A 23,979-nucleotide genomic window follows, 5' to 3' on the forward strand; every position below is an offset into this window, starting at 1 on the left:
CGATGTCAAGGCTTTACGATCAGTTAACTCTTTTAATAATAATTATTCGAATTTTAATAAATAAATAAATAAATTTTATGCTTTTTATTTAGTTATTTATTTATTTTATTCGCACGTGAAAATTAAATAAATAAACATAACTTAACATCGGATCGATGATTATAGGGTGTTTCTCTTAATTAAATACCACGTGATTAAATTTTACTACAACAATGAGGTATAACAATAAGGTACTACGATAAGGTACAACAATAAGGTCGATTAAATGATTTATTAAAGGCTATGGAAAAGAAGATTGAAGATCACCAATCAATTGGTATTCATATCGTTCATGGTTCGATTTAACATTTACCTTGACGAGGGGGAAGGGGGAGCGGGGGGAGATTTTGTCAATAAAATTTATTTATAATTTAAAAAAAAATAATTTGCCAATGTTTGTTTAAAACCTTGGTTGTCAAAATCATACAATTGCATAAGAAACAATTTAACAACAAAATGATAGAATTTAAAAAAAAAAAAATTTTTCAAACCTTGGCATTGTATGTATGTGATGTGTTACTAAAGTGTCAAAATTTACAAAACCGGACAATATTCACGGTCGTAAAATAATAATAATAATAATAATAATAATAATAATAATAATAATAATAATAATAATAATAATAATAATACATCTCTTTAAGAAGTAAACGAAATGGTTTTTTTTTTTTTTTTTTAAACCTACGCAATCAGGTTTTTTTTTTTAAATTAACAAAAAGAATTTCTTTTTTTTTAAATATTCATCAACCGAAAAAAAAAATAGTGACCCGAGTATCAATTTGTTTATTTATTTTCATATTATTATTATTATTATATTATATATATTATTACTATTTATTTATTTATTTAATAGAAAATGACATTGCACGCGTTAATTACTCATTTAATTATTACTTACGCACACTTTGACATGTATTTAATTACTCATGACTAAACGTTATGTAATTAATAATAATAATAATAATAATAATAATAATAATAATTAAATGATGAAATTTTTTCTTAGCCAATGACAAGATTAATATGTAATAATGAACGAACCGTACCTTCCGAATAATAAAAAAAAACTAAAACTAAAATATAATTAAATTTTTCTTTGTTTACAAAACCTTAATTAATTTGTCTGTACCTTGTTTTAAAGCCCCATCTTTAAATTTATTATAATGCCTTGTAAAAAAGTGTTTGTAATAACAGGGTCATACATACAATTTATTTTCTATTATAATTAACTGACAATAATAATAATAATAATAATAATAATGTAGTAAAACCACACACATTAATGAATAAATCATATAATATGTTAATTAATAATTTATTTATTTATGTGTTGTTTCGATTATTATTATTATTTGATTCGTACGATAAATTTCATTTCATTTCCCTTTCTCTTTATTAAAAAATTTTCTTTTATTAATAATAATAATAATAAATTTATGGACTATGTAATAACTAAGACTCGGAAATGTGGAAAATTTAAAAAGCGTAAATTAATTTTGGGTTATTAGCGATCCGTAATAAATAAAATGGCAAAATGATAGATACATAACGCGAAATTTAATTTTGCTTAAGATGAAAATTCTCTTACGAAAATCAATTCGTAATTAATTGTTTACCGTTTTACTAATGCCTTAATCAAAATGGCGTTTGAAATCGATTTGTGTGTAATTATTATATATTTACACGACGGTTTAATTGACGAAATTTTACTATTTACGTAATTATTTAACGTAATTTTAATATGAAAATAAATGAAAAATCCATATGGGAATTATTATAATATAATGATCGAAAGCCATTTTGTCAAAAAAAAAATGTCGAAAAAATCTGTGTGTGTGTGTGTGTGTGCGTACCTTTAATGTAAATCATCATCATCATCATCATCATCATAATCATCATCAATTTATATACATATAATACGGCATGAAAATATTTTTGAAATTTCTCTTTAAAACGGAAATAATTTATAATTATTATTATTATTTATATGACGAATCGTTAACGTTTTTGATTGAAAAAAAAAAAAAAAAACTTTTCGCTTGATTTATCTTAACAACGGGTAATAAAAAATTATTTTAATAAAATTGTTACTTACAGGTAGCGTTGGATATTTCACAAGCATGTTTGATATACGATATTGGAGATGCGTATATAAAAAAACTAGTTTTTGTCCCGATGATAATATACGTTTTTATTTATATACTCCGTAAGTATTTTTCAATTTATCCAATTGATTATTGAATATCCAATACCTGTCAATGAGAAAAAAAAAAATTGTAATTAGTTTTGGTGTTTTACAATTGGAAAAATTTACTTTCGATTTGATAAAACTTACAGAGAACATAAAGTTAGAAGAAAAATAGATGTAACGAATCCATATTCTTTACGTTATAACGGTTGGGATCCCCATAAAAGAAATGTTATTATAGTTCACGGATTTAATGGAACCGAAGGAAAAATGCCTTTGAGTTTTATCAGAGATGGTAAGTTCTGAAAATAAACAAAATATAATTTAAATTTTATTTCCCTGTAAAAAAAATTTAATATTAAATTAAAATATTCAATTTTATTTTTCTAGCATACTTAAAAAGAGGAGATCATAACGTTTTAGCAATCGATTGGGGTGTTTTAACTCGGTTTCCATGTTATCTATCAGCTATAAGTAATACAAGACTAGTCGCACAATGCACAGCTCAATTATATTCGTTTTTAACTGCTTCCGGTGCATCGGCCGAATCGACAACATGTATAGGTCATTCATTAGGTGCTCACATATGTGGAATGATGAACAACTACCTCACAAAAAGAATGCATAAAATAGTGGGTAAGAATCGATGGAAGAGTTACATTTTTATAATTGAATTTCCATTAAAAAATTGTTTTAAATTGATTATTTGTTGTCGAATTAGGTTTGGATCCGGCTAGACCTTTGATAGATAGATTTGGAAACGAGGCGTTTAGATTAACAAGAGATGATGCAAACGTGGTTCAAGTTATACATACGAATGCGGGTGCTTTGGGTGAAACCTCACAAGTGGGTGATATTGACTTTTGTGTAAATGGAGGAAGATTTCAACCTAGTTGTAGAGGCCATCGATTGCGTATGTTTTTTTTTTTTTCCCTATCAAATTTTAAAAGCAAATGATAATTCAGTTAATGAAATTATTGAATTTAAAAAAATTTAGGAAGAGCACGTTGTAGTCACTTTTTAAGCGCATGCTACTATGCAATGTCAGTCATAAATCCAAGAAAAACAGTGGGTGTACCTTGCACGCCTAAGTGTCCTAGAACAAGCAGATCATTAGGAAGGCTTCCAGGAAATCCAGTTGTTATGGGAGAATATACTCCGGACGATGCCAAAGGACATTATTGCGTCACTTTAAAACACACTGCTGCATGTCCTTTTGACTAAAAAAAAAAAACAAAAAAATTATTCAGAATGCCAAAAATATAAGTACTTGATAGAATTTTGAAATATGATTTTAAGATACTTACCAAAATTTTTAAGTATATGCTAGAGAAAAAAAAAATTTAGTGATGTTTTTAATTTAAAAAATTTAAAAAAAAAAAAAATTAGGAGCAAGCAATAATTGATAATTTACAAAAATACAATTCAATTGTAATGTGTCTACTTGTGTGTGTAAAACAAATTTCAATTTTTTTAAAATAACTATCTATTTAATATTATAAATTATTATAAGTCAATTTTAATTTTAATTTTTTTTTTTTATAATTATTTTTATATAAAATTATTTAAAATAAATTTGTTGTTTACCAGAATTAAAAATGATATCAATTTTTTAACTTCATATACTTCAACCAAATAAAGCAAAATTCACATATTTTATCCTTTAGTAATTGTCTTGCATTGGTTATTTCTTTATTATATTGTCTCATGGTAGATTCCAGTAAATTAGATAGTTTACAACTTTTATTTAATAAAATTTCATTATTTTTAATTAAATCTTCTAATTCAGCAGAAGGATTTGATATTTTTTTATGTGAAACCTGTAACATTAATTGTAATTTATATAGGACCCTGTTTTACATGTTTCAATAATTTTGAGCATTGATCAAATATAATGTGTAAATACTACCTTAAAATTATTTCTTTTTAATAAAATTTCATTTATTTCCTTATGAAATAATATTTTTTGCTTATCTAAAGTTATATTTCTATAAAATAATGTTTTTTGCAATTCAGCTCTAATGTCTTCCATTTCTTTTTTTGTCAACAATAAACTGCAACATTATGATTTCAATTGTGTAAAAATAAAGCTAATATTTTTTTATTCACTCAGTATTAATAAAAATTCAATATTACCTCTTTTTTAAATTTTCATATTTTTTGTTTAATGTCGTTAATTTGCCTAATAGAATTAAATCTTGGGCAATCACATTTTCCAATGTGTTACATTTGGCTTCTAAATCTTGATTATTAAAATCAATTACTACAGCAATTTAAAAAAAAAAGAAACCAGAAAAAAATATGTAATCACATTATTAGAAATGAATAAAAATTAAATAAATCAAATAAAAAACAATTACTCAGTAATAAAATATTATAAAACTTCTTACGATTATTTGAATTCATTACATGTATGTGTCAAGTACTGAGGATATACCGGCTTAGTAGGGCGGAAACGAAATTAACTAACGAACTTTTTTCTCGCAGTTTGCGTGAAACCGCCATTTCTTTCAGAAGTCGTTTTCGTTGCTGACTATAAGAATATCTGTTGTTTTAGTGTAATCACATATTATTCCTAAAATGTCTAATTTTAAAAATGAACCTCATGTCTTTTACACCATTTCCGAATTATCACATGTAAAAGATCTTAATGAATTGCAAAATTTAAATATTAAAACTTTGGCTTTTGTTATTGATGGCCGAGGGCATGATTTGGAATTTCAAAATATGACTGTAGGGAAAAGTGAAAAATTTCTTAAACTTGATTTAAAATGCGTTTTAAATAATTTTGATGAAATGAAGCCGTATATAATATTTGGCATGTTATACACATCATACCATCGCCCTCATATATTAGTCAAGACCATTAAACGATTTGAAGAAAGTACAGAAAATTTAATTATATATTGGAACCAATGCATGGCAATACGAATGAGAAACCCAGCCTTTAAAAATATCAAACAATTGTCGAAACTTCCTTAAATTAGTAATCACAATTTTAATATTTTCTCAATGAGAAACCGTATAAAAAAAAGTAATAGTAAGGTAAACATAACTCAAACATTTATATAATATAATAAATTTAAAAAATTTTACTTTGCTTTTATATGAATTTCAAGCAAAATCAAGTTTAATCTTTGTATCATAAATATTATTAATACTTTTAAGATATAAATATATGTTATTTTTACTTAATGTGCAATTTTTCTTTTTTTTTTCAGATAAATTTTATTAAGATCAAACTTTGAAATTATTATTATCACCATAGAAACATTTAACATTTTTGTTTACACAAATGTATATGTATATATTCACTTGTATTAGCTGTAGTATCAGACTGTTTACAATGTATCTGTTTCTCACCTAATTACAGTATATTTCATAGATTTAACTTATACTTTTTAAATTAAAAATAAACATTTAGAATGGAATCTTCTGAAGCAACTCCTTCTTACACCCCATCGAACAAAACTAGCGAAGGAGAAGAAGATTCCGAGTTAAGAAAGCTTATGGAAGGTAACTGATATTATTTAAAATTTGAAATATAGATTTAAACCATAATTTTTATTAATAATAATAAAAGTATTTATAAGTAAATGTTACATTTGAAATTATGAAATAAATAATCATAACTTGTTATAGATGAAGAAGATGAAAATGAAGACGAATACGAAGAAGAGAGTTTTAAAATACTTGATAAGTATGATATATTAGTATCTAAAGTCAAAAAGTTTACAGTTTTATTCGATCTTCACAATGAAGATTGGACAAGTGAATGTGAAAAAGTTATAAAAGACTTTTTTATGAATCCAGAAGCAGAGTTATTAGTTATATATTATAATGAATTAAGTCTTTGTGCCGCTTTTGAATTTCCTGAAATACCAATTCACGATGTCATGTATTTCATAAAAGAAAAAAATCAGGAAATAGATCCAGAAAATTTTCATGAAGAAATAAGCTTTGGAAATTTAAACAATACTGTTGAAGGTAAATGTTTGAAAACTTTTATTATATTCTTTAATAAGTATTCCTATTATTGATTTTATAATTGCTTAATAGGTTCAATTTTAAATTTATTCGGAAACATTTATGCACCTATATTTTTTAACATCACATCTTGGCCAGACAGTGTTAAAGGAGATTTTTGTTCTCATATGCATGAATTTTTAGCAAAATTAACTGATTTGCATCATAAAATGCTTGGACTTTCCGTTTTGTATGTTCCCCAGGATGGTTTAAATGCACCTCTTCACGAGGCAGCTGAAGATAAAGAACTTGTTCGTAGATTAGAAGGTAATTAATAATCAATTATTGTTCAATTTGTTTCATCACTTGTGATAACAATTAAAATTAACTTAATTTATTTAGGAGTTGTGATTCATTGGTCTAGGCAAATGAGGATAGCAGTTAGTGATAGCGACCAAACATCACATTCAGAATTATTGTCACCCTTGGATGAATATAATTTTTGGATTTATCGATGGGAAAATTTATCAGGATTATCCTATCAATTAAAATCGAAAGCTTTGAAGCACTTTTTAGACATTTTGACAATACATCAGTCTTCTTATTTACGACCTTTTCAATCTTTAATAACTGAAGTAATGGAAGCAACGGAGGAAGCAAAAAGTAATATAGAGTATTTACAAATATTAAAAAAACCTTGTGAGGAATTGTCATTGGAAACTTCTCCGGCTTCAATGACAAACCATATTCCTAAGCTTCTAAATTTGTTCAGATTTATATGGTTAAATTCCCCATATTATAACACAAAAGAAAGAGTGACTTTATTATGCAGAAATCTAAGCAATCAAATTATTTTACAATGCAAAAATTTCGTAGATTTAAATGATATATTAATTAAGGGTCGTACTCAAAACGGAATAAAAATTTTAGAAAGAAACATTGACTGTTGTTTAAAGTACAAACTTATTTATGATGTTGTGAGTATTCTGATATTTTTATTTTAAACTAATGCAAATAAACCTTGCTATAAATTTATTATCTTGTAATCAAAATAAACAATTTTTTTCAGATTGCCAAAGGCCATTCTGAAAAAAATCCAGAACAACCGTGGGATTTAGATAAGGCTTCAATTTTTAATCATGTTGACTCTTTCATTCAAAGAAATAAAGATTTTATTGAAATTTGTAATGCTATGATCACGTTTGGCCGTTACAGTGAAACGGAAACGCTTAGAAAGCCAATTTTTGGTGGCACAAAAGGAAGGAATTTTGAAAAAGTCGTAGACAATATAGAAGAAAATTTTAAAGATTACTTAGGAGATATAATTCAGTATAAAAATATTATATTAGATATATTAGTTCCGAATTGGCCTGAGCAAATATTAAAGTTCGTAAAATTTGAATTTAAGTTTTAAAAAAAAAAAGTTAAAGTGTATACAGTATTTAAAGTATTTAATTATTTAAGTTTTTTTTTTTTTTTTTTTTTTTTTTTTTAGGTTTCGATCCCGAATAAAAGAGCTTGAAAAAATAGTTGAAAATTTGATTGCAGCTACTGTTAAACCAACTCATAACGTCGAAGAAATTATATACGGTCTTCAAGCATTTTACCATTATTCTCTTAGAGAATCACTGTATCCATTAATTGAAAAATACACAGCGATATTGTGGTCAACGTTTATGAATAATATACATGAAGTGAAACAGGAATTGGTCGAAGAACAAAAATACAGGCCTATTCTTTCTCCAACTTTTGGAGGTAAAGCAATAATGGCTCATATAAAAAAGAAAAAATTATTATACATGAAAGAGGTGAATTTAATTGCAAATAAAATTTTTTAAACCTGCATTATAGCGAGTATTAATAATTAAATTTGTCATTCGAGATATTATTATATACATATATATTGCAGATGATTGAAAATGCCTTGTGGTTGCCAAAATGTGGTATAGCCATGGAAGTGAGACTACAATACGATCAATTAATGCTTTCTATCAAAGAGCACATCAAGGATTTATTTCGAAAATGGAATGATACTTTAGAGGATAATATTGTTCAGAGATTAAATCGGCCTTTGATGCGAAGAAGCACTTCTAAGCCTGGATTGTTGGAAAATAATTTTGACGGGTAAATAATATATAACAAAAAAAAAAAAAAAAAAACGTCGTAGATTGATGTAATTTTCGTCATGATAAAAAAACTTGTTAATTTCAGAGTGTGTTTAAACGTTGCTAACGAATGTTCATATTGGCTATACCTTGGATTCGATCTTCCTCATCCAGCTGAACAACTTTATAAAAAATGGAAAAATGTTCGAATTTTATATGAGCACGTTTTAACAGTGGTTTTAGATTATAATAAAATTATATCAGGTTTGAAAAGTCTTTTTTTTTTTTTTAGGCAAATTATTAAGTTTTCTACAATTTAAAAAAAAAAATAAATTTTCAGCTTTATCTGATGAAGAGCGGTTATTATTTCGAGAATTGGTCAAAAAAGTAGATAAAAAAATAGCACCTGGTCTATACAGAATAGATTGGACGTCAGAGTTTTCAGAAGCGTATATAACGGAAGTCAGTAGTCAAACAGCCGAAGTAAGTGTTGAATTAAAATATTTAATTAATAATTTTATTATTATAAAAAATTTAATTAATTAAATTTTTATAGTTGCAAGATTTTGTAGACGATTATAAAAATTCTGTTAAACAAATCGTAGTTCTTTGCGAACAAATTTGTGACAGTGTACTTGTACTTATTCCGGAAGATGTAACTTATGAAATGGAAGATTTAAAGGTTGTTTTAAAAAAATCTTTAGAGGAAGGATCGGCAAAAGTTATTAATTGTTACCAAGAAGTTCTTAAATATCTTACGATTATATACGAGGGTTTTCAAAACGACATAGTTGCGGTAAGTTTACAAGTTAATACTTAAATAAATTCATTTGGTAAAGATTATTAATTTTTTCCAATTTTCTAAAGATGGGCGACGTTTGGCATAAATTTATTCTTCAATTAGATATTTTAATGGAGGAATCATTAAGATTGTGCGTTAAGGTTTCGTTGCAAACTTTTATGCAGCTTTTACACGGTGATGGTACTACCGGTCCTTCTCCAATAATCGGCGTATCGTTAAATTTAGTGGATAACAAAGTATTAAATTTTTTATTATACGAGAAAAATTTTTAGATAATAATTTGAAAATTAAATATTATTTTATTTTAGATAACATTTAATCCTAATTTAAATACAATTTCAAGCTTTGGGCAAAAATGCTTAAGTGAAGTTGTTAAATTCGTAAAACCTATTCCTAGACTGTATGACAGATTAAAACTAAAAGGTTTTTTTAAAAAACCATTTTATGCCGTGATTGAAAACGATGAAGAGTGTTTACGTTTACAATTTGCCATTAATCAAGGCTGGTGAAATTTTTATTATTTTAATATTTTTAACATAAATAAAATAATAATTGAAGATTTTTAATTGTTAATAGAGGTATTATATAATTTAAATTTGGTACAACAACATTTAAGAATATGGGATCCGTTTCGTGATATTTGGGAAGTTAACAAGGATTTATTTATACAAAGATACGAACAATTAAATCCTTCTGTCGTAACGTTTGAAGCTGACATTTCTCGTTATAGTGAAGTGGCGAATAACGTTCAAATGCAAGAAGCTGAAACTTGCATCGATTTTATTAAAATTAATTCGGGACCATTAAAAATAGAAATTGTACAACATTGTTCTACTTGGCAAGAGAAACTTCTTGAATTGTTAAAAAAAATGGCGGAAAAAAGTATAAAAGCTTTACTTCAGTATTGCAATTATCACTCACACGCGTAGGTTTCCCACAAAATGTATTTTTTTTTTTTTTTTTTTTTTGTTTTAATAAAAAGTAATAATAAATTAATTTTTTTAAAAGGATTATGCACGAACCCCGAAATATAGCTGAAATGCAGCAAACATTAACTTATTATGAACGTTTAACAAATGATATTGCTATGAAAGAAAGAGAATTTCCCAAAATTGCCGATCAGTTTGCAGTCTTACGTAAATACGAAGTTGAAATAGAAGATTCGTTACAACGAAAGCACAAATTACTCATACAAAAATGGAATCAATATTTAAGCACTTTGGCAAAAGCCGAAGAAATGCTTAATCGAAATAAAGACTCGTTTAAAAGTGGGTTATTGGATAAAAGTGAAAAATTAAAACTTCAATTAGTCGAATTAAATTCAAACTTTTTACAAACAATGCCAACGAAAATAAATGTATTACCCAAAGGTAAAAATCCCTCAAATATTTGTTTTTAGAAAATGAAAATGGTGTAATATCGATTAATTTTTTTTTTTTTTTTTTTTTTTATAAGAGGCCCTTGGCTTTTGCTCCGTCATACGTTCCGAATTGGCCGAATTAAGAGAAAAAGAAAATACTTTGAGAAATGAATTGGCAATTTTTGAAATTTCACTTCCCGAAAATCCAGAAATGGAAAAATTAGAAAAAGAATTAGCAACTTTAGAGTTGGTATGGGAACTAGCCAATCAATGGGAAGAAGCTTGGGGACGTTATAAATCTGGAAATTTCTGGGAATTACAAACCGAAGAAATGGAAAATACGGTACTCTATACACGCACTATTTTCTTTTCACTAAATAAAAAAAAAAATTTTTTTTTAATATTTTTTTATTTAATGAAATTATTTTATAGGCTCAAACCCTGTTCAGAAAGCTTACGCGACTTTCGAGAGAGCTTAAAGAACGAAATTGGGATATTGTCGATTACACTCGTTCAAAAGTCGATGCTTTTAGAAGGTGTTTACCCCTCATTGTGGACATGAAAAATGTTTGTTTAAGGCCCAGACATTGGCAACAAATTCGAAAAATTGCAAAAGTTGATTTCGATGAAACTTCGAAAGATTTCACTTTGGAAGCTATTATCGAAATGAAATTGCAGGTATTTATTATTATTAAAATCATTAATTTATTCCTCTGCACACTCTTTGTCCTTATTTTTATTTCGTTTCTTTTTGTTTTTAGGATTTCGCATTAGAAATTAATGAAATATCTAATGCTGCAACAATGGAGCTTAATATAGAAGCGGGTTTGAAAAGCATCAGTGAATTTTGGGCTGAAGTGAATGTCACTATGGATAATTACAAAGATATTAAAAACTTATACCGACTGAAAGCAGTTGATGATATATTTCAAACTTTAGAGGAACACATGGTAAATTCCCTTCAAAACTTTATATATTTCGTTTTATGTATAAAATATGATTTGAATTGATTATAAAAAAAAAAACAATTGTAAAAGTAACATAAATATGAGTAAAAAAATTTATATAATGTAGATACAATTGGCATCTATGAAAGGTACGAAGTTCAGTGAACCTTTTATGCAAGATATTGATTATTGGGAAAGAGGTTTATCATTAGTTTTAGAGGTGTTAGAGGAAACTTTAAATGTTCAAAGACAGTGGATGTATTTAGGTATGTTAAATAAAAAAATTTTAACACTTTTTAAAATATAAAATTGAAAATTAATAATAATTTGTTTATTTTTTTTTTTTTTTTTTAGAAAATATATTCACAGCCGAAGATATAAGAAAACAATTGTCAAAAGAAACGAAAAATTTTGATGAAATAACAAACGAATGGAAACAAATCACAACGCAAATGTACACCACTCAAAATGCTTTCGAAGCTTGTCATTATCCAGGCCTTTTAAATACCTTAAATAAATTAAATGATAAGCTTGAATCCATTCAAAGAGCCTTGGAAATTTATCTTGAATTGAAACGCTATATTTTTCCAAGATTTTATTTCATATCGAACGATGATCTTTTAGAAATATTAGGTAAAGTGTTTTTTTTTTTTTTTTTTTTTATAAAATTTACACAAGGAGTTAAAAAATAATTAATTTAAAAATTAATATAAGGTTATTATTTCATAAAAAGGAAATTCGAAAAAACCGGAAATGGTTCAACCGCATATGAAAAAACTATTTGACAACATAAATAAATTAAAACTTGGAAAAGGTACGTTCTCCGGTAAATTCGAAGCTACGGGTATGATTTCTAACGACGGAGAAGTTATCGATTTTAGTAATTTGACTTTTTGTGAGGGTCCCGTGGAGCGATGGTTGTGTGACATTGAAAAAAATATGAGAGTAACTCTGCACAATGAAATAAAGACTACAAGAGCCACTTTAAGAAAAATGTTATCAAAAAGAGACAAATGGATAAAAGGTGTTTATTATTTTTATATTTTATGAGTAGTAGTACGACGCGATAAGTTAAAAATTGATTATTTATTACGTTATTTATCATTTTCAGATCAACCTGGACAATTGTGTATAACATCGAGTCAAATTCAATGGACAACCGATTGCACTCGTACTTTAAATCATTGCAAAATGATGGAATCCAAAGTGCCTTTGAGAAAATTGAGAAAAAAACAAAATAAAATATTGCAAAAATTTTCAGAAGCCATTCGTGGAAATTTGACAAAAATTCAAAGGCTTAAGGTTGTCGCGCTGGTAACAATAGAAATACACGCTCGTGATGTCATAGATAGAATGTACAAAGTGAGCACTAAAAAATTTTACCGATTCAAATTTTATTTAAAAAGAATGCAATTAAATAACTTACGACGAATTTAGGTCGGGTGCATGGATGTTTCCGCTTTCGAATGGTCGTCACAATTACGATTTTATTGGGATAGAGATATCGATGATTGTATTATTAGGCAAACCAACACGTATTTCGTATACGGATACGAATACCTTGGAAATTCCGGAAGATTAGTTATTACTCCACTTACCGATAGGTTGATCATCAGTCAAAATATTTGGGTTTAATCACGTTTGGAAAATTTAAAATTTTGCGTATAGTTAATGAGAAAATTTATTTTAGGTGTTATATTACTTTAACGACGGCACTTCATCTCTATAGGGGAGGAAGTCCTAAGGGTCCTGCCGGTACAGGAAAAACGGAAACGGTTAAAGATTTAGGAAAAGCATTGGGTGCTTATGTGATTGTAATTAATTGTTCTGAAGGTTTAGATTTTAAATCAATGGGACGAATGTTTTCAGGTACGTCTTTTATTAATAAAAATATTTCTAATACCTAATTATAATTAATGTGACATTAAAAACACACAGGGCTGGCACAAACTGGAGCCTGGGGATGTTTTGACGAATTTAACAGAATAAATATTGAGGTTTTATCGGTAGTCGCTCAACAAATTCTTTCCATATTGCATGCAATATCTCAACGGTTAAAACGTTTTATTTTCGACGGAGCCGAAATTAATTTAGTTCATTCTTGTGGAATATTTATCACCATGAATCCAGGTTAGTTTTGAGTTCAAAAAGTTTCTAAAATTTTCAAAAATTTTCTAAAACAATAATAATTTGATTTCAGGATACGCTGGAAGAACCGAACTCCCTGATAATTTAAAATCAATGTTTCGACCCATTTCGATGGTCGTTCCCGATAGTGCTCTGATTGCCGAAATAATTTTATTCGGGGAAGGATTTAAAGATTGTCGAATATTAGCAAAAAAAGTTTTCACTTTGTTTTCTTTGTCAATGCAACAACTTAGCAAACAAGATCATTACGACTTTGGTTTAAGAGGAATGGTAATTTGATTTTAAAAAGTAATTGTCATAATGAATGACTTTTACACAAATAAATCTTAAAGTTTTTTTTTTAATGTTACGTAGGTGGCTATTTTACGTTATTCGGGAAGAAAACGTCGTCAACTTCCCCTTTTGCCGGAGGATGAAATAATGTTATTGTCCATGAGAGACATGAATTTAGCTAAATTAACTTCGGATGATCTTCCACTTTTCAATGGTATTACAAGAGATTTATTTCCGGGAATTCAACCGCCTATGGTCGATTATACAGAATTACAAACCACAATCGAATCAGAACTACAAAAAGTTAATCTTCAGGTATTGTTATATGAGTCGCGACTTTTTTTTTTTTTTATTATTATTATTCAAAAATTATTTAAATTTCAAATTACAAATTTTTAGTGTGTGCCTAAAATGGTGCTAAAAGTAATTCAATTATACGAAACAAAAATTTCAAGGCACTCTGTAATGCTCGTCGGAGCGACAGGAACGGCTAAAAGCACGAGTTGGAAAATGTTGAAAGCTGCAATGACTACTCTAAAGTTACAAAATAAAGGAAACTATCAAACGGTTACAGAATATCCTATAAATCCTAAAGCTTTAACATTAGGAGAGCTTTACGGGGAATTTAATTTATCCACCGGTGAATGGTTAGATGGAGTTTTATCGGCAATAATGAGGAAAACTTGTGCGGGTATTGAAATTTTTCTTTTTGTGAAAATTAAATTTTGTATTCAAAAGTTTTACTTTAATCTATTACCGCAGAGGAAACTCCTGATGAAAAATGGATTTTGTTCGATGGACCTGTCGACGCTATTTGGATTGAAAATATGAACAGCGTAATGGACGACAATAAAATTTTAACTTTGATAAATAGCGAACGTATTACAATGCCCGAACAGGTATATTTTTCTTGCAAATCGTTAGTATGTTATGATTTAAAAAAAAAAAAAAAGTTTCATGAGGTACTTTAAACAATTGTTTAGGTATCGCTTTTATTCGAAGTTGAAGATCTCGCTGTTGCAAGTCCAGCGACGGTTTCTCGCTGCGGAATGGTTTATAACGATTACAAAGATTTAACGTGGAGACCTTACGTTCAATCGTGGCTTAAAAAGCAAACTTGCGATTTGTTGGCAATCGAAATGGAAGATTATTTCGACCGTTACGTGCAAAGATTATTAGATTTTAAAAGATTGAATTGCAGCGAACTAATAAAAACGTCAGAGTTAAATTGTATTATGTCGCTTTGCCGTTTATTAGATTGTTTTACACTGAAAGAAAATGGATTTGATCCGGCTGACGAGGATAGTTTTTCCACATTTTCTAAACTTTGGTTTTGGTTTTGGTAAGTTTTTAGTTTTAGGTTAGTTTTATAATTATTTTTTACTAGTAAATTATTTATAACGTTTTTTTTTTTTTTAAGTGCAATTTGGTCTATATGCAGTACGGTAACCGAAGATGGACGTAAAAAAATCGATACTTTTATTCGGGAAATAGAGGGTTGTTTTCCCGTTGTCGATACCGTATACGAATATTACGTGGATGTAAAACAGAAAGTAATGCTATCTTGGGAGATTCAATTAAACGAGGGTTGGAAATACAATCCCAGGTACAAAACTTTTTTTTTTTTTTTTGCTTTTTTCAAACGAATTGCATTTACGAAAAAAAATTTTTTTAAAATTATTTTCAGCCTTCCTTTTTATAAAATAATCGTGCCCACCGTAGACACCGTCAGATACGAATTTTTAGTTTCGACTTTGCTCGCAAACACTTATCCAGCTTTATTAATTGGACCCGTCGGAACGGGTAAAACATCGACCGTTCAAAGCGTCGTTGACGGTTTAAACAATAATAAATATATCGTCCTTGCCATCAATATGTCGGCTCAAACTTCATCGCAAAATTTACAAGATACGATTGAGAGTAAAATGGAAAAGCGGACCAAAGGGGTTTTTTATCCGATCGGAGGAAAACAAATGTTGGCCTTCCTGGACGATTTAAACATGCCGGCCAAAGAGGTTTACGGTGCGCAACCACCTTTAGAATTACTCCGTCAATGGATCGATTATGGTTTTTGGTACGACAGACAAAAACAATTGAAAAAATATATAAAAGTACGTATTCGAAACGTTTTTAACCGACAGCATTTCGGATAAGTAATTAATCTTTTATTATTATTATTATTATTATTAGGAAATGTATTTAATTGGTGCTATGGGTCCTCCCGGCGGTGGAAGAAATCACATTTCTAATCGTTTAATGTCACGCTTTAATATAATTAACATGACTTTTCCCGACGATTCTCAAATTCAAAGAATTTTCTTTACCATGTTGCAACAGCATTTTACTGATTTTTACTCGGAAGTGAAACTTATCGGTAAAAATTTTTTTTTTTGTTTCTAAACTTTAAAAAAAAAAAATTTCAAAATTCATTTTGAAAAATGAATTTTCTTTTTTTTATAATATTCCAGCTGAAAATTTAACTAGCATGACCGTTGACTTATATCAGCAAGTCATATCTAAAATGCTTCCGACTCCGGCAAAAATGCACTATCTATTTAATCTTCGAGATATATCAAAAGTTTTTCAGGGACTCCTCCGAAGTCACAAAGATTACCAGAATACAGTTAACGGATTATTAAGACTTTGGGTTCACGAATGTTTCAGAGTTTTTAGCGATCGTATGGTGGACGAAAAGTACGCGTACGATCATAAAATTCCTCTATACTGATAAGAATTTAATAATTTTTTTAACTTTCAGAGATCGGGATTGGTTTATAAATGAAATCAATCATCAATTGGGAAAATATTTCGAATTGACTTTTGCAAATCTTTGTCCCGAAAGAAAATCTCCAGTTTTCGGAGATTTCGTCAATCCCTATTGGGTATACGAAGATTTAAACGATCCCGTAGCATTGAGAAAACACATAGAAAATCAATTGGTTGAATACAATAATTCTCCCGGAGTTGTTAGAATGGATTTGGTACTGTTTAGGGATGCCATCGAACACATTTGTAGAATATGCAGAGTTATTTCGCAACCCAAAGGAAACATGCTAACCGTTGGAATTGGTATGGAATAAAATCAATTTTAGTTTCCTTTTTTTAAAAGCTTTAAATTAAAGGAAAAAATTGATTTTATAGGTGGAAGTGGTAGACAGTCGTTAACTAGACTTTCCGCTTACATTTGCGAGTATGGAATTTTTCAAGTTGAAGTAACGAAAAATTATCGCGTCGGAGAATTTCGTGAAGATTTAAAAACTTTAAATCACTACGTCGGAATAGAAAATAAAGGGACGACTTTTATATTCAACGACACGCAAGTCGTTCAAGAAGCTTTTCTCGAAATAATAAACAACGTTTTGAGTAGCGGAGAAGTTCCAAATCTTTACAAACCGGAAGAATTCGAAGAAGTAATTCAATTCAATCACGTGTTATTATACGTCGCATTTAAATTGCGTAAAACCTTACTGATAAATATAATTTTCAGATAAAAAATGCGCTCTCGGAGCCTGCTAAAAAGGCCAAGATTAAAATGACCACGGAATCTATTTTTGCGTTTTTTTTGGAACGCGTTATTATGAATTTACACATTGTATTGTGTATGAATCCTGCGGGAGAAGCTTTTAGAAATCGTCTTCGTCAATATCCTTCCCTCATCAATTGTACAACGATCGATTGGTTTTTAGAATGGCCAAAAGAAGCCTTGCTCGAAGTTGCAAGAAAATATTTGGTCGATATTGATTTGACCGTGACAATGAATGGAATTCCAATGGTAAAATAATTACTTTTGGGATTAATGTAAATTTTACGGATTCATTTTAAAGTCGGAGCACTTTTTCTCTTTTTTTTTTTTAGGAACCTCCATTACCTAAAGATTCTCCGTTAAAACCCCTACACGAAAGATTAAGAATAGCCGTAGCTTCTATATTTTCAATAATCCACGATTCCGTTACAAAAACGGCCAAACAAATGCTGTTGCAAATGAAGCGCTATAGTTATGTGACGCCCACAAATTATTTAGAATTGGTTGCCGGATACAAAGAGTAAAAAAAAATTCGATAAAAAAAATTTAACCTTTTCCTAAAATGGTACGTTGAAAATTGTTTTTTTTTTTTTTTTTTTGTTAGAATGATAGCGATGAAAAGGAAAGAGTTATATTACGAAGCCAATAAATTATCAAACGGATTAGGAAAAATTGACGAAGCTAAAAGTAGTGTCGAAGTAATGTCAACTGATCTTGGAAAAGCTCAAGCTAAAGGTACCCGAATAAATACCTATTATTATTATTATTATTATTTATCGTCGTCTATTAATTTTCATTCGAAATAATAATTTTTTTTTTGAATTAGTTATGGAAATTCAACAAATTTGCGAAGAAGCCATGACTATAATTTCACAAAAACGAAGGGAAGCAGACGAACAAGCAAAAGTTGTTAAAATAAAATCGGAAAAAATTGCAGAAGAAGAAATAGCTTGTAAAAAACTGGCGAAAATAGCTCAGGCTGATTTAGACGAAGCGATGCCTGCTTTGGAGGAAGCACTTTTGGCTTTGGATGCTCTCAGTAAAAAGGATATATCCGAAGTCAAAAGCTACGGTCGTCCACCGCCGAAAGTTATGATGGTAATGGAAGCCGTTTGCGTTTTGAAAGATATAACACCGGATTGGGGAGAATCGAAAAGATTATTGGGAGAACAAGATTTTTTAAAAAGTGTAAGTAGAGTAATTAAAAAAATATAAAACAACGGGGGGTGGGTGGGGGGTGGTGGAGAGATCGCGTTAATAAATAAATGAATTGTATTTTAGCTGAGAGAATACGATAAAAATAACATATCTGAAAAAATTATGAAAAAAATTGCGACTTATACCGAATTGGAAGATTTCGATCCGGAAAAAGTTGGACAAGTTTCGCTTGCCGCCAAGTCTTTGTGCATGTGGGTTATAGCTATTGAAAAATATGGGAAAGTCTGGAGACTTGTAGGACCTAAAAAAGCTCGTTTGGAAGAAACTTTGGAGAGTTTGAGAAAAAAACAAGTCGAGCTTGCCGATTTACAATTTAAATTAAAAGAATTGCAAGATTTTTTGAGTAAATTAAAGAAAGAACACGAAGAAAAAACCAAAGAAATGGTAATAATAAGTTTTTTTTTTTTTAAATTTGACGGTGTCATTTTTTCGAAATTATTAATAATTAATTTTTGTTGTTGTTGTTAAGGATGAATTACAAGCAAAGGCTGAATTTTTAAAATTAAAACTTCAACGGGCTGCCATGCTGGTCGACGGATTGGCAGGAGAAAAACTCAGATGGGAACAAACCGTGGAATATTGCACTCTTCATTTCGGTCAACTCCCGGGCGATTGCCTTTTGGCAACGGCATTTTTATCATACATGGGACCTTTTGTGAGTCAATACAGAGAACAACTCCTTGATTTATGGAAGAAAAGTATAATCGAAGAAGAAGAGGTTAATAATTAATGATCATTAATTATAACGTTACTAACTTTTTTTCGTCGTTAAAAAATTTTTTTTTTTTTTTTCCAGGTTCCATACGATCCAAATTTTAATTTACTGGAATTTTTAATCGATCCTGCTTTGGTGAGAGAATGGAATCAAATGGGTTTACCGACCGATGATTTCAGCACGGAAAACAGTATAATCGTTGCGAGGTGTTCGAGATGGCCGTTAATTATCGATCCGCAATGTCAATGTTTAAAATGGATTAAAAATATGGAAGCTGCGAACGTAAATGAAAATTTCATGCGCTAAAGTATTTTGAAATTGGATTTTGGATAAATTTGGGTAAATTTTATCATATCGTTTTTTTTTTAGGGATTGAAAGTTATCGATTTTGGCATATCTGGATATATGAAAACTTTAGAAAATGCAATTCAAGCGGGTAAACCCGTACTTTTGCAAAACATTTTAGAAACTCTAGAGCCGGCACTTAATCCCATTCTTAAAAAATCAATTGTCATTCAGCAAGGACAAATGGTTTTAAAAATGATGGACAAATACATACCGTACAATGATAAATTTCGATTTTTCATAACGACAAAACTCCCCAATCCTCATTATTCGCCGGAGGTAAAATTATTTTCGTATTATTATTATTATTATATCGGGGGACCGAAATCAAAAAAATGAAAGCGATTATTAAATTTCAGATATCGACAAAAACGACTCTCATTAATTTTTCGATAAAAGAAGAAGGTTTACTCGCGCAATTGTTGGGCCTTGTCGTGAGGAAAGAAAAACCTCAACTCGAAGAAATGAAAAGTCACATTGTCACAACAATATCAAACGGGAGAAAAACATTACAAAATCTCGAAGATGAACTTTTAAAATTGTTATCCGAGAGCAAAGGATCTCTTTTGGAAAATAAAGAATTATTCGACACGTTACAAACATCAAAAGCTACTTCACAAGCCGTAAAGGAATCGTTAGCGGTAGGTAAAATTGACCTTTTTTTTCCCCCCCCCCCATCATAAAACTCTGGAGTTAATCAAATTAAATAATTGAAAAAAATAATCTTACCTTGTTTTCCATAAATTTCTTCTTTTTTTTTTGTTGTTGTTGCACGAATAGATGGCTGAAACAACGGAAATTGAAATCGACACGGTCAGATCGGGATACGTTCCTTGCGCTCAAAGGGCGTCGATATTGTTTTTCGTTTTGAACGATATGGGAAACGTCGATCCGATGTATCAATTTTCTTTGGATTCTTATTTATCCCTGTTTTCCATCTCGATTGAGAAAAGTCCTAAAAGTCAAAATTTAGACGATAGAATTAGTCATCTTAATGAGTATCACACGTACGCAGTTTACAGGAATACATGTCGGGGCCTTTTCGAAATGCACAAATTGTTATTTTCGTTTCACATGTGTATTAAAATTTTGGACGCGGTCGGGAAAGTAAGTTTTTTTATTACTCTATGACTTTGACTAAATTGTATTTTTTTCTTAAATGAGTAACTTTTTTTTTTTTACAGATCAATAACATCGAGTATAATTTCCTGCTGAAAGGCGGTGTCGTTCTCGATAGGTCCGGACAATCACCCAATCCGTGTCCGAATTGGCTGACGGAAACCGCTTGGGACAACATAACCGAATTGGATAAAATACCTGGATTTCACGGATGTGCGACGACATTTGAACAATCTCCCAGAGATTGGCAAAATTGGTCAGTTTTTTTTTTTTTTTTTTTTTTTTTTCCTCCGTTTCCACGCGTTTTTTTTCGTGCATCGTGATTTTCGTTTCAGGTACGTTTCCACCGAACCGGAATCTATACCGTTAATCGGAGAATGGGAAACTAATTTAAATCATTTTCAAAAAATGTTATTCATTCGTTCTTTGAGACCCGATAGATTGGCATTTTGCGCGTCACAATTCGTCATAAGTAATTTAGGTCAAAGGTACGTCGAACCTCCCGTGTTGGACGTTAAAGCCGTTTTCGAAGACTCGACTCCCGTCGGTAATTGTCAAATTTTATCTTTTATTTTTATTAAAAATTTTGAATCCTTTTAAAAGAAATTTACTAAGGATCGTTTTTTACGTTTTTCAGGTCCTTTGATCTTTGTACTTTCTCCCGGTGTGGATCCGACAAATTCCCTTTTACAACTCGCCGAAAACATGGGAATGAGTCAAAGATTTGCGACGTTGTCACTGGGTCAGGGTCAATCACCCATCGCGACAAAATACATCGAAACGGGTGTCAGTGTCGGTAATTGGGTTTTCTTAGCCAATTGTCATTTGTCATTAAGTTGGATGCCGACTCTGGATAAAATTGTTGAAAAATTGGGAACGGAAACTCAAGTAAAAAAAAAAAAAAAAAAACTTAATAATTATTACCATGTGATTTAAAAAAAAAAAAAAGAAAGATTCGAGAAAATTGTTTTATTTTAGAACGTGCATCCAGATTTTCGTTTATGGTTGAGTTCGAGTCCAAATCCCCATTTTCCCATTTCGATTCTTCAAGCCGGGATAAAAATGACGACGGAACCGCCGAAAGGGATCAAAGCAAATCTCAAACGTCTGTATCAAATATTAACGGAACAACAGTTTAACGCTTGCGAAGCAAAGGAAAAATATAAAAAATTACTTTTCTCGCTCTGTTATTTTCACGCCGTTTTACTCGAAAGGAAAAAATTTCAACAATTGGGTTGGAACGTCGTTTACAGTTTCAACGATTCCGATTTCGAGGTACGCAAAATGCCCCCCCCCAAAAAAAAAAATAGTAATTTTTGTTATTAATGTTACGTACGCCTCACGAACAGGTATCGGAAAACTTGCTTAGCATATACCTCGACGAATACCCGGATACTCCCTGGGACGCACTCAAATATTTAATAGCGGGCGTGAATTATGGTGGTCACGTGACAGACGATTGGGATCGAAGACTTTTAATGACTTACATAAGTCAATATTTTTGTCCCGATGCTTTGCAACAGCAATTTTACAGGCAAACACGATTACTTTACACGTTTTTTCTCACGTCACTTACGTAAAAATTCGTTAATAATAATACTTGAATTTTTTTTTTTTTTGCAGACTTTCCAGTCTGCCTACGTATTACATACCTCGAGATGGTAGCCTGGATTCTTATAGAGATTATATTACGACTTTGCCGACGGTCGATCGTCCCGAGGCTTTCGGACAACATCCAAATGCGGATATAACGAGTTTAATATCCGAAACGAGAACTCTTTGCGAAACTCTCATGTCTCTTCAGATTCAAGTCTCGGGAACCACGGGAGGAGAAACATCTAAAGAAGAAAAGGTTGTTATTATTACTTTTTGGAAAACAAATAAAAAATGTCGAGTTTTTTTTTTTTTTAAATGAATGAATAATTACAATTAAATAGGTTATGCAATTGGCCGTTGACGTCATTTCGAAAGTTCCCGAAAGCATCGACTACGAAACGACGTATAAGAACATTGGAGAAAATAAAAGTCCACTCGACGTTGTTTTGCTCCAGGAAATACAAAGATACAATCGTTTATTATACAAGATAAAATATTCCCTGTTGGATTTGCAAAAAGGAATTCAAGGTTTCGTTTTGATGTCGGCCGAACTCGAAGAAATATTCACGTGCATATACGAAGGAAGAGTACCTTCTCTTTGGCTCAAAGGTAAGAAGGAAAAAAAAAAGTTATCCGTACCTTTCCCGGATGGTTCCATCGACTCTCTCCATCTCTTTCTCTCTCTCTCTCTCTCTCTTTCAGCTTATCCATCGTTGAAACGTTTGGGTTCTTGGACCATGGATTTGGTATCGAGAGTCGCACATTTTCATAGTTGGGCCAACACGACTCATCCTCCCGTACAATTTTGGTTGGCCGCATTCACTTTTCCAACAGGATTTTTAACAGCCGTTTTACAAACTTCGGCTCGCAGACAGGAAATATCCATCGATACGCTTTCGTGGGAATTTGAAACGATACCGTACGAAGCAGCGGAAAAACCACCGGTAGAGTAACACCATCCATCCCATCCCATCCCATCGATCGGGAAAAAAAAAATTATTATTATTATTATTATTATTATTATTATTGTTTTTCATTCAAGGATGGAGTTTACGTGAAATCAATTTATTTAGAAGGTGCCGGATGGCATAAAAAAAATGCTTGTCTCATTGAACCCTTACCAATGCAACTCGTTTGCGAAATGCCCGTCATATGGTTCAGGCCGATGGAAGTCCTGAAGAAAAGAACAAAAGGTACAAAATTTTTATTTGTTTTCATTAGCAATCGTCCGGAAAATAATTGTATATCGATACCTTTTTTTTCTTTCAGGTTTTTACAATTGTCCCACTTATTATTTTCCAATAAGAGCCGGAGCTCCAGGAAGGCCGGCATATATCGTTGCGGTAGATTTGAAATCGGGAACGGAAAATAGCGATTATTGGACAAAAAGAGCAACGGCGCTATTATTAAGTCTAGCTAATTAATTATCCTGTTACGTCATCATACTACGTCATCACGTACTACGTCATTTTTTATACATAATAATAAAATAGTTGTTAGTTTTTTTTTTTTTTATTTGAACATTCATTTTGATTGATTCTTCCTAATACAATAGAAATAAATGGTCATGTTTTAATTTTATTATAATAAAGCAGCAGAACTTGATAAAAAAGTTTTTTCATTTTTTTTCAATTT

The 23,979-nt window shown here is 30.1% G+C and overlaps 3 protein-coding genes across 3 annotated transcripts; all 3 read left to right on the forward strand.

Moving 5' to 3' along the window:
• Nucleotides 1-2,159: 2,159 nt before the first annotated feature.
• On the forward strand, nt 2,160-3,451 carry Phum_PHUM402290 (Ves G 1 allergen precursor, putative; the record flags this gene model as incomplete). Its single annotated transcript, XM_002428768.1, has 5 exons — nt 2,160-2,245; nt 2,377-2,522; nt 2,618-2,863; nt 2,949-3,140; nt 3,225-3,451. The coding sequence occupies 5 exons, from the start codon at nt 2,160-2,162 to the stop codon at nt 3,449-3,451; spliced, it is 897 nt and encodes a 298-aa protein (XP_002428813.1).
• Nucleotides 3,452-4,807: 1,356 nt separating this feature from the next.
• On the forward strand, nt 4,808-5,209 carry Phum_PHUM402300 (uncharacterized protein; the record flags this gene model as incomplete). Its single annotated transcript, XM_002428769.1, has 2 exons — nt 4,808-5,002; nt 5,030-5,209. The coding sequence occupies 2 exons, from the start codon at nt 4,808-4,810 to the stop codon at nt 5,207-5,209; spliced, it is 375 nt and encodes a 124-aa protein (XP_002428814.1).
• A 443-nt stretch (nt 5,210-5,652) lies between these two features.
• Phum_PHUM402310 (dynein heavy chain, cytosolic, putative) lies at nt 5,653-23,768 on the forward strand (the record flags this gene model as incomplete). The annotated part of the gene is made up of 55 exons (XM_002428770.1): nt 5,653-5,743; nt 5,870-6,214; nt 6,287-6,520; nt 6,596-7,170; nt 7,263-7,579; nt 7,689-8,001; nt 8,103-8,317; nt 8,405-8,562; nt 8,639-8,781; nt 8,855-9,094; nt 9,166-9,336; nt 9,409-9,601; nt 9,677-10,025; nt 10,109-10,470; nt 10,556-10,803; nt 10,893-11,138; nt 11,222-11,410; nt 11,535-11,673; nt 11,762-12,040; nt 12,141-12,431; nt 12,519-12,769; nt 12,845-13,011; nt 13,098-13,276; nt 13,346-13,537; nt 13,608-13,825; nt 13,910-14,143; nt 14,228-14,519; nt 14,591-14,727; nt 14,812-15,170; nt 15,249-15,434; nt 15,516-15,939; nt 16,019-16,202; nt 16,297-16,522; nt 16,587-16,897; nt 16,970-17,238; nt 17,316-17,600; nt 17,684-17,871; nt 17,956-18,086; nt 18,178-18,539; nt 18,633-18,953; nt 19,039-19,287; nt 19,366-19,566; nt 19,654-19,908; nt 19,989-20,270; nt 20,410-20,736; nt 20,814-21,004; nt 21,084-21,295; nt 21,386-21,636; nt 21,727-22,023; nt 22,098-22,282; nt 22,372-22,600; nt 22,686-22,953; nt 23,047-23,288; nt 23,387-23,537; nt 23,614-23,768. The coding sequence occupies 55 exons, from the start codon at nt 5,653-5,655 to the stop codon at nt 23,766-23,768; spliced, it is 13,509 nt and encodes a 4,502-aa protein (XP_002428815.1).
• Nucleotides 23,769-23,979: the final 211 nt, after the last annotated feature.

Source organism: Pediculus humanus, genomic scaffold, assembly GCF_000006295.1.
Source record: "Pediculus humanus corporis 1103172107927 genomic scaffold, whole genome shotgun sequence".
Taxonomy (NCBI): domain Eukaryota; kingdom Metazoa; phylum Arthropoda; class Insecta; order Psocodea; family Pediculidae; genus Pediculus; species Pediculus humanus.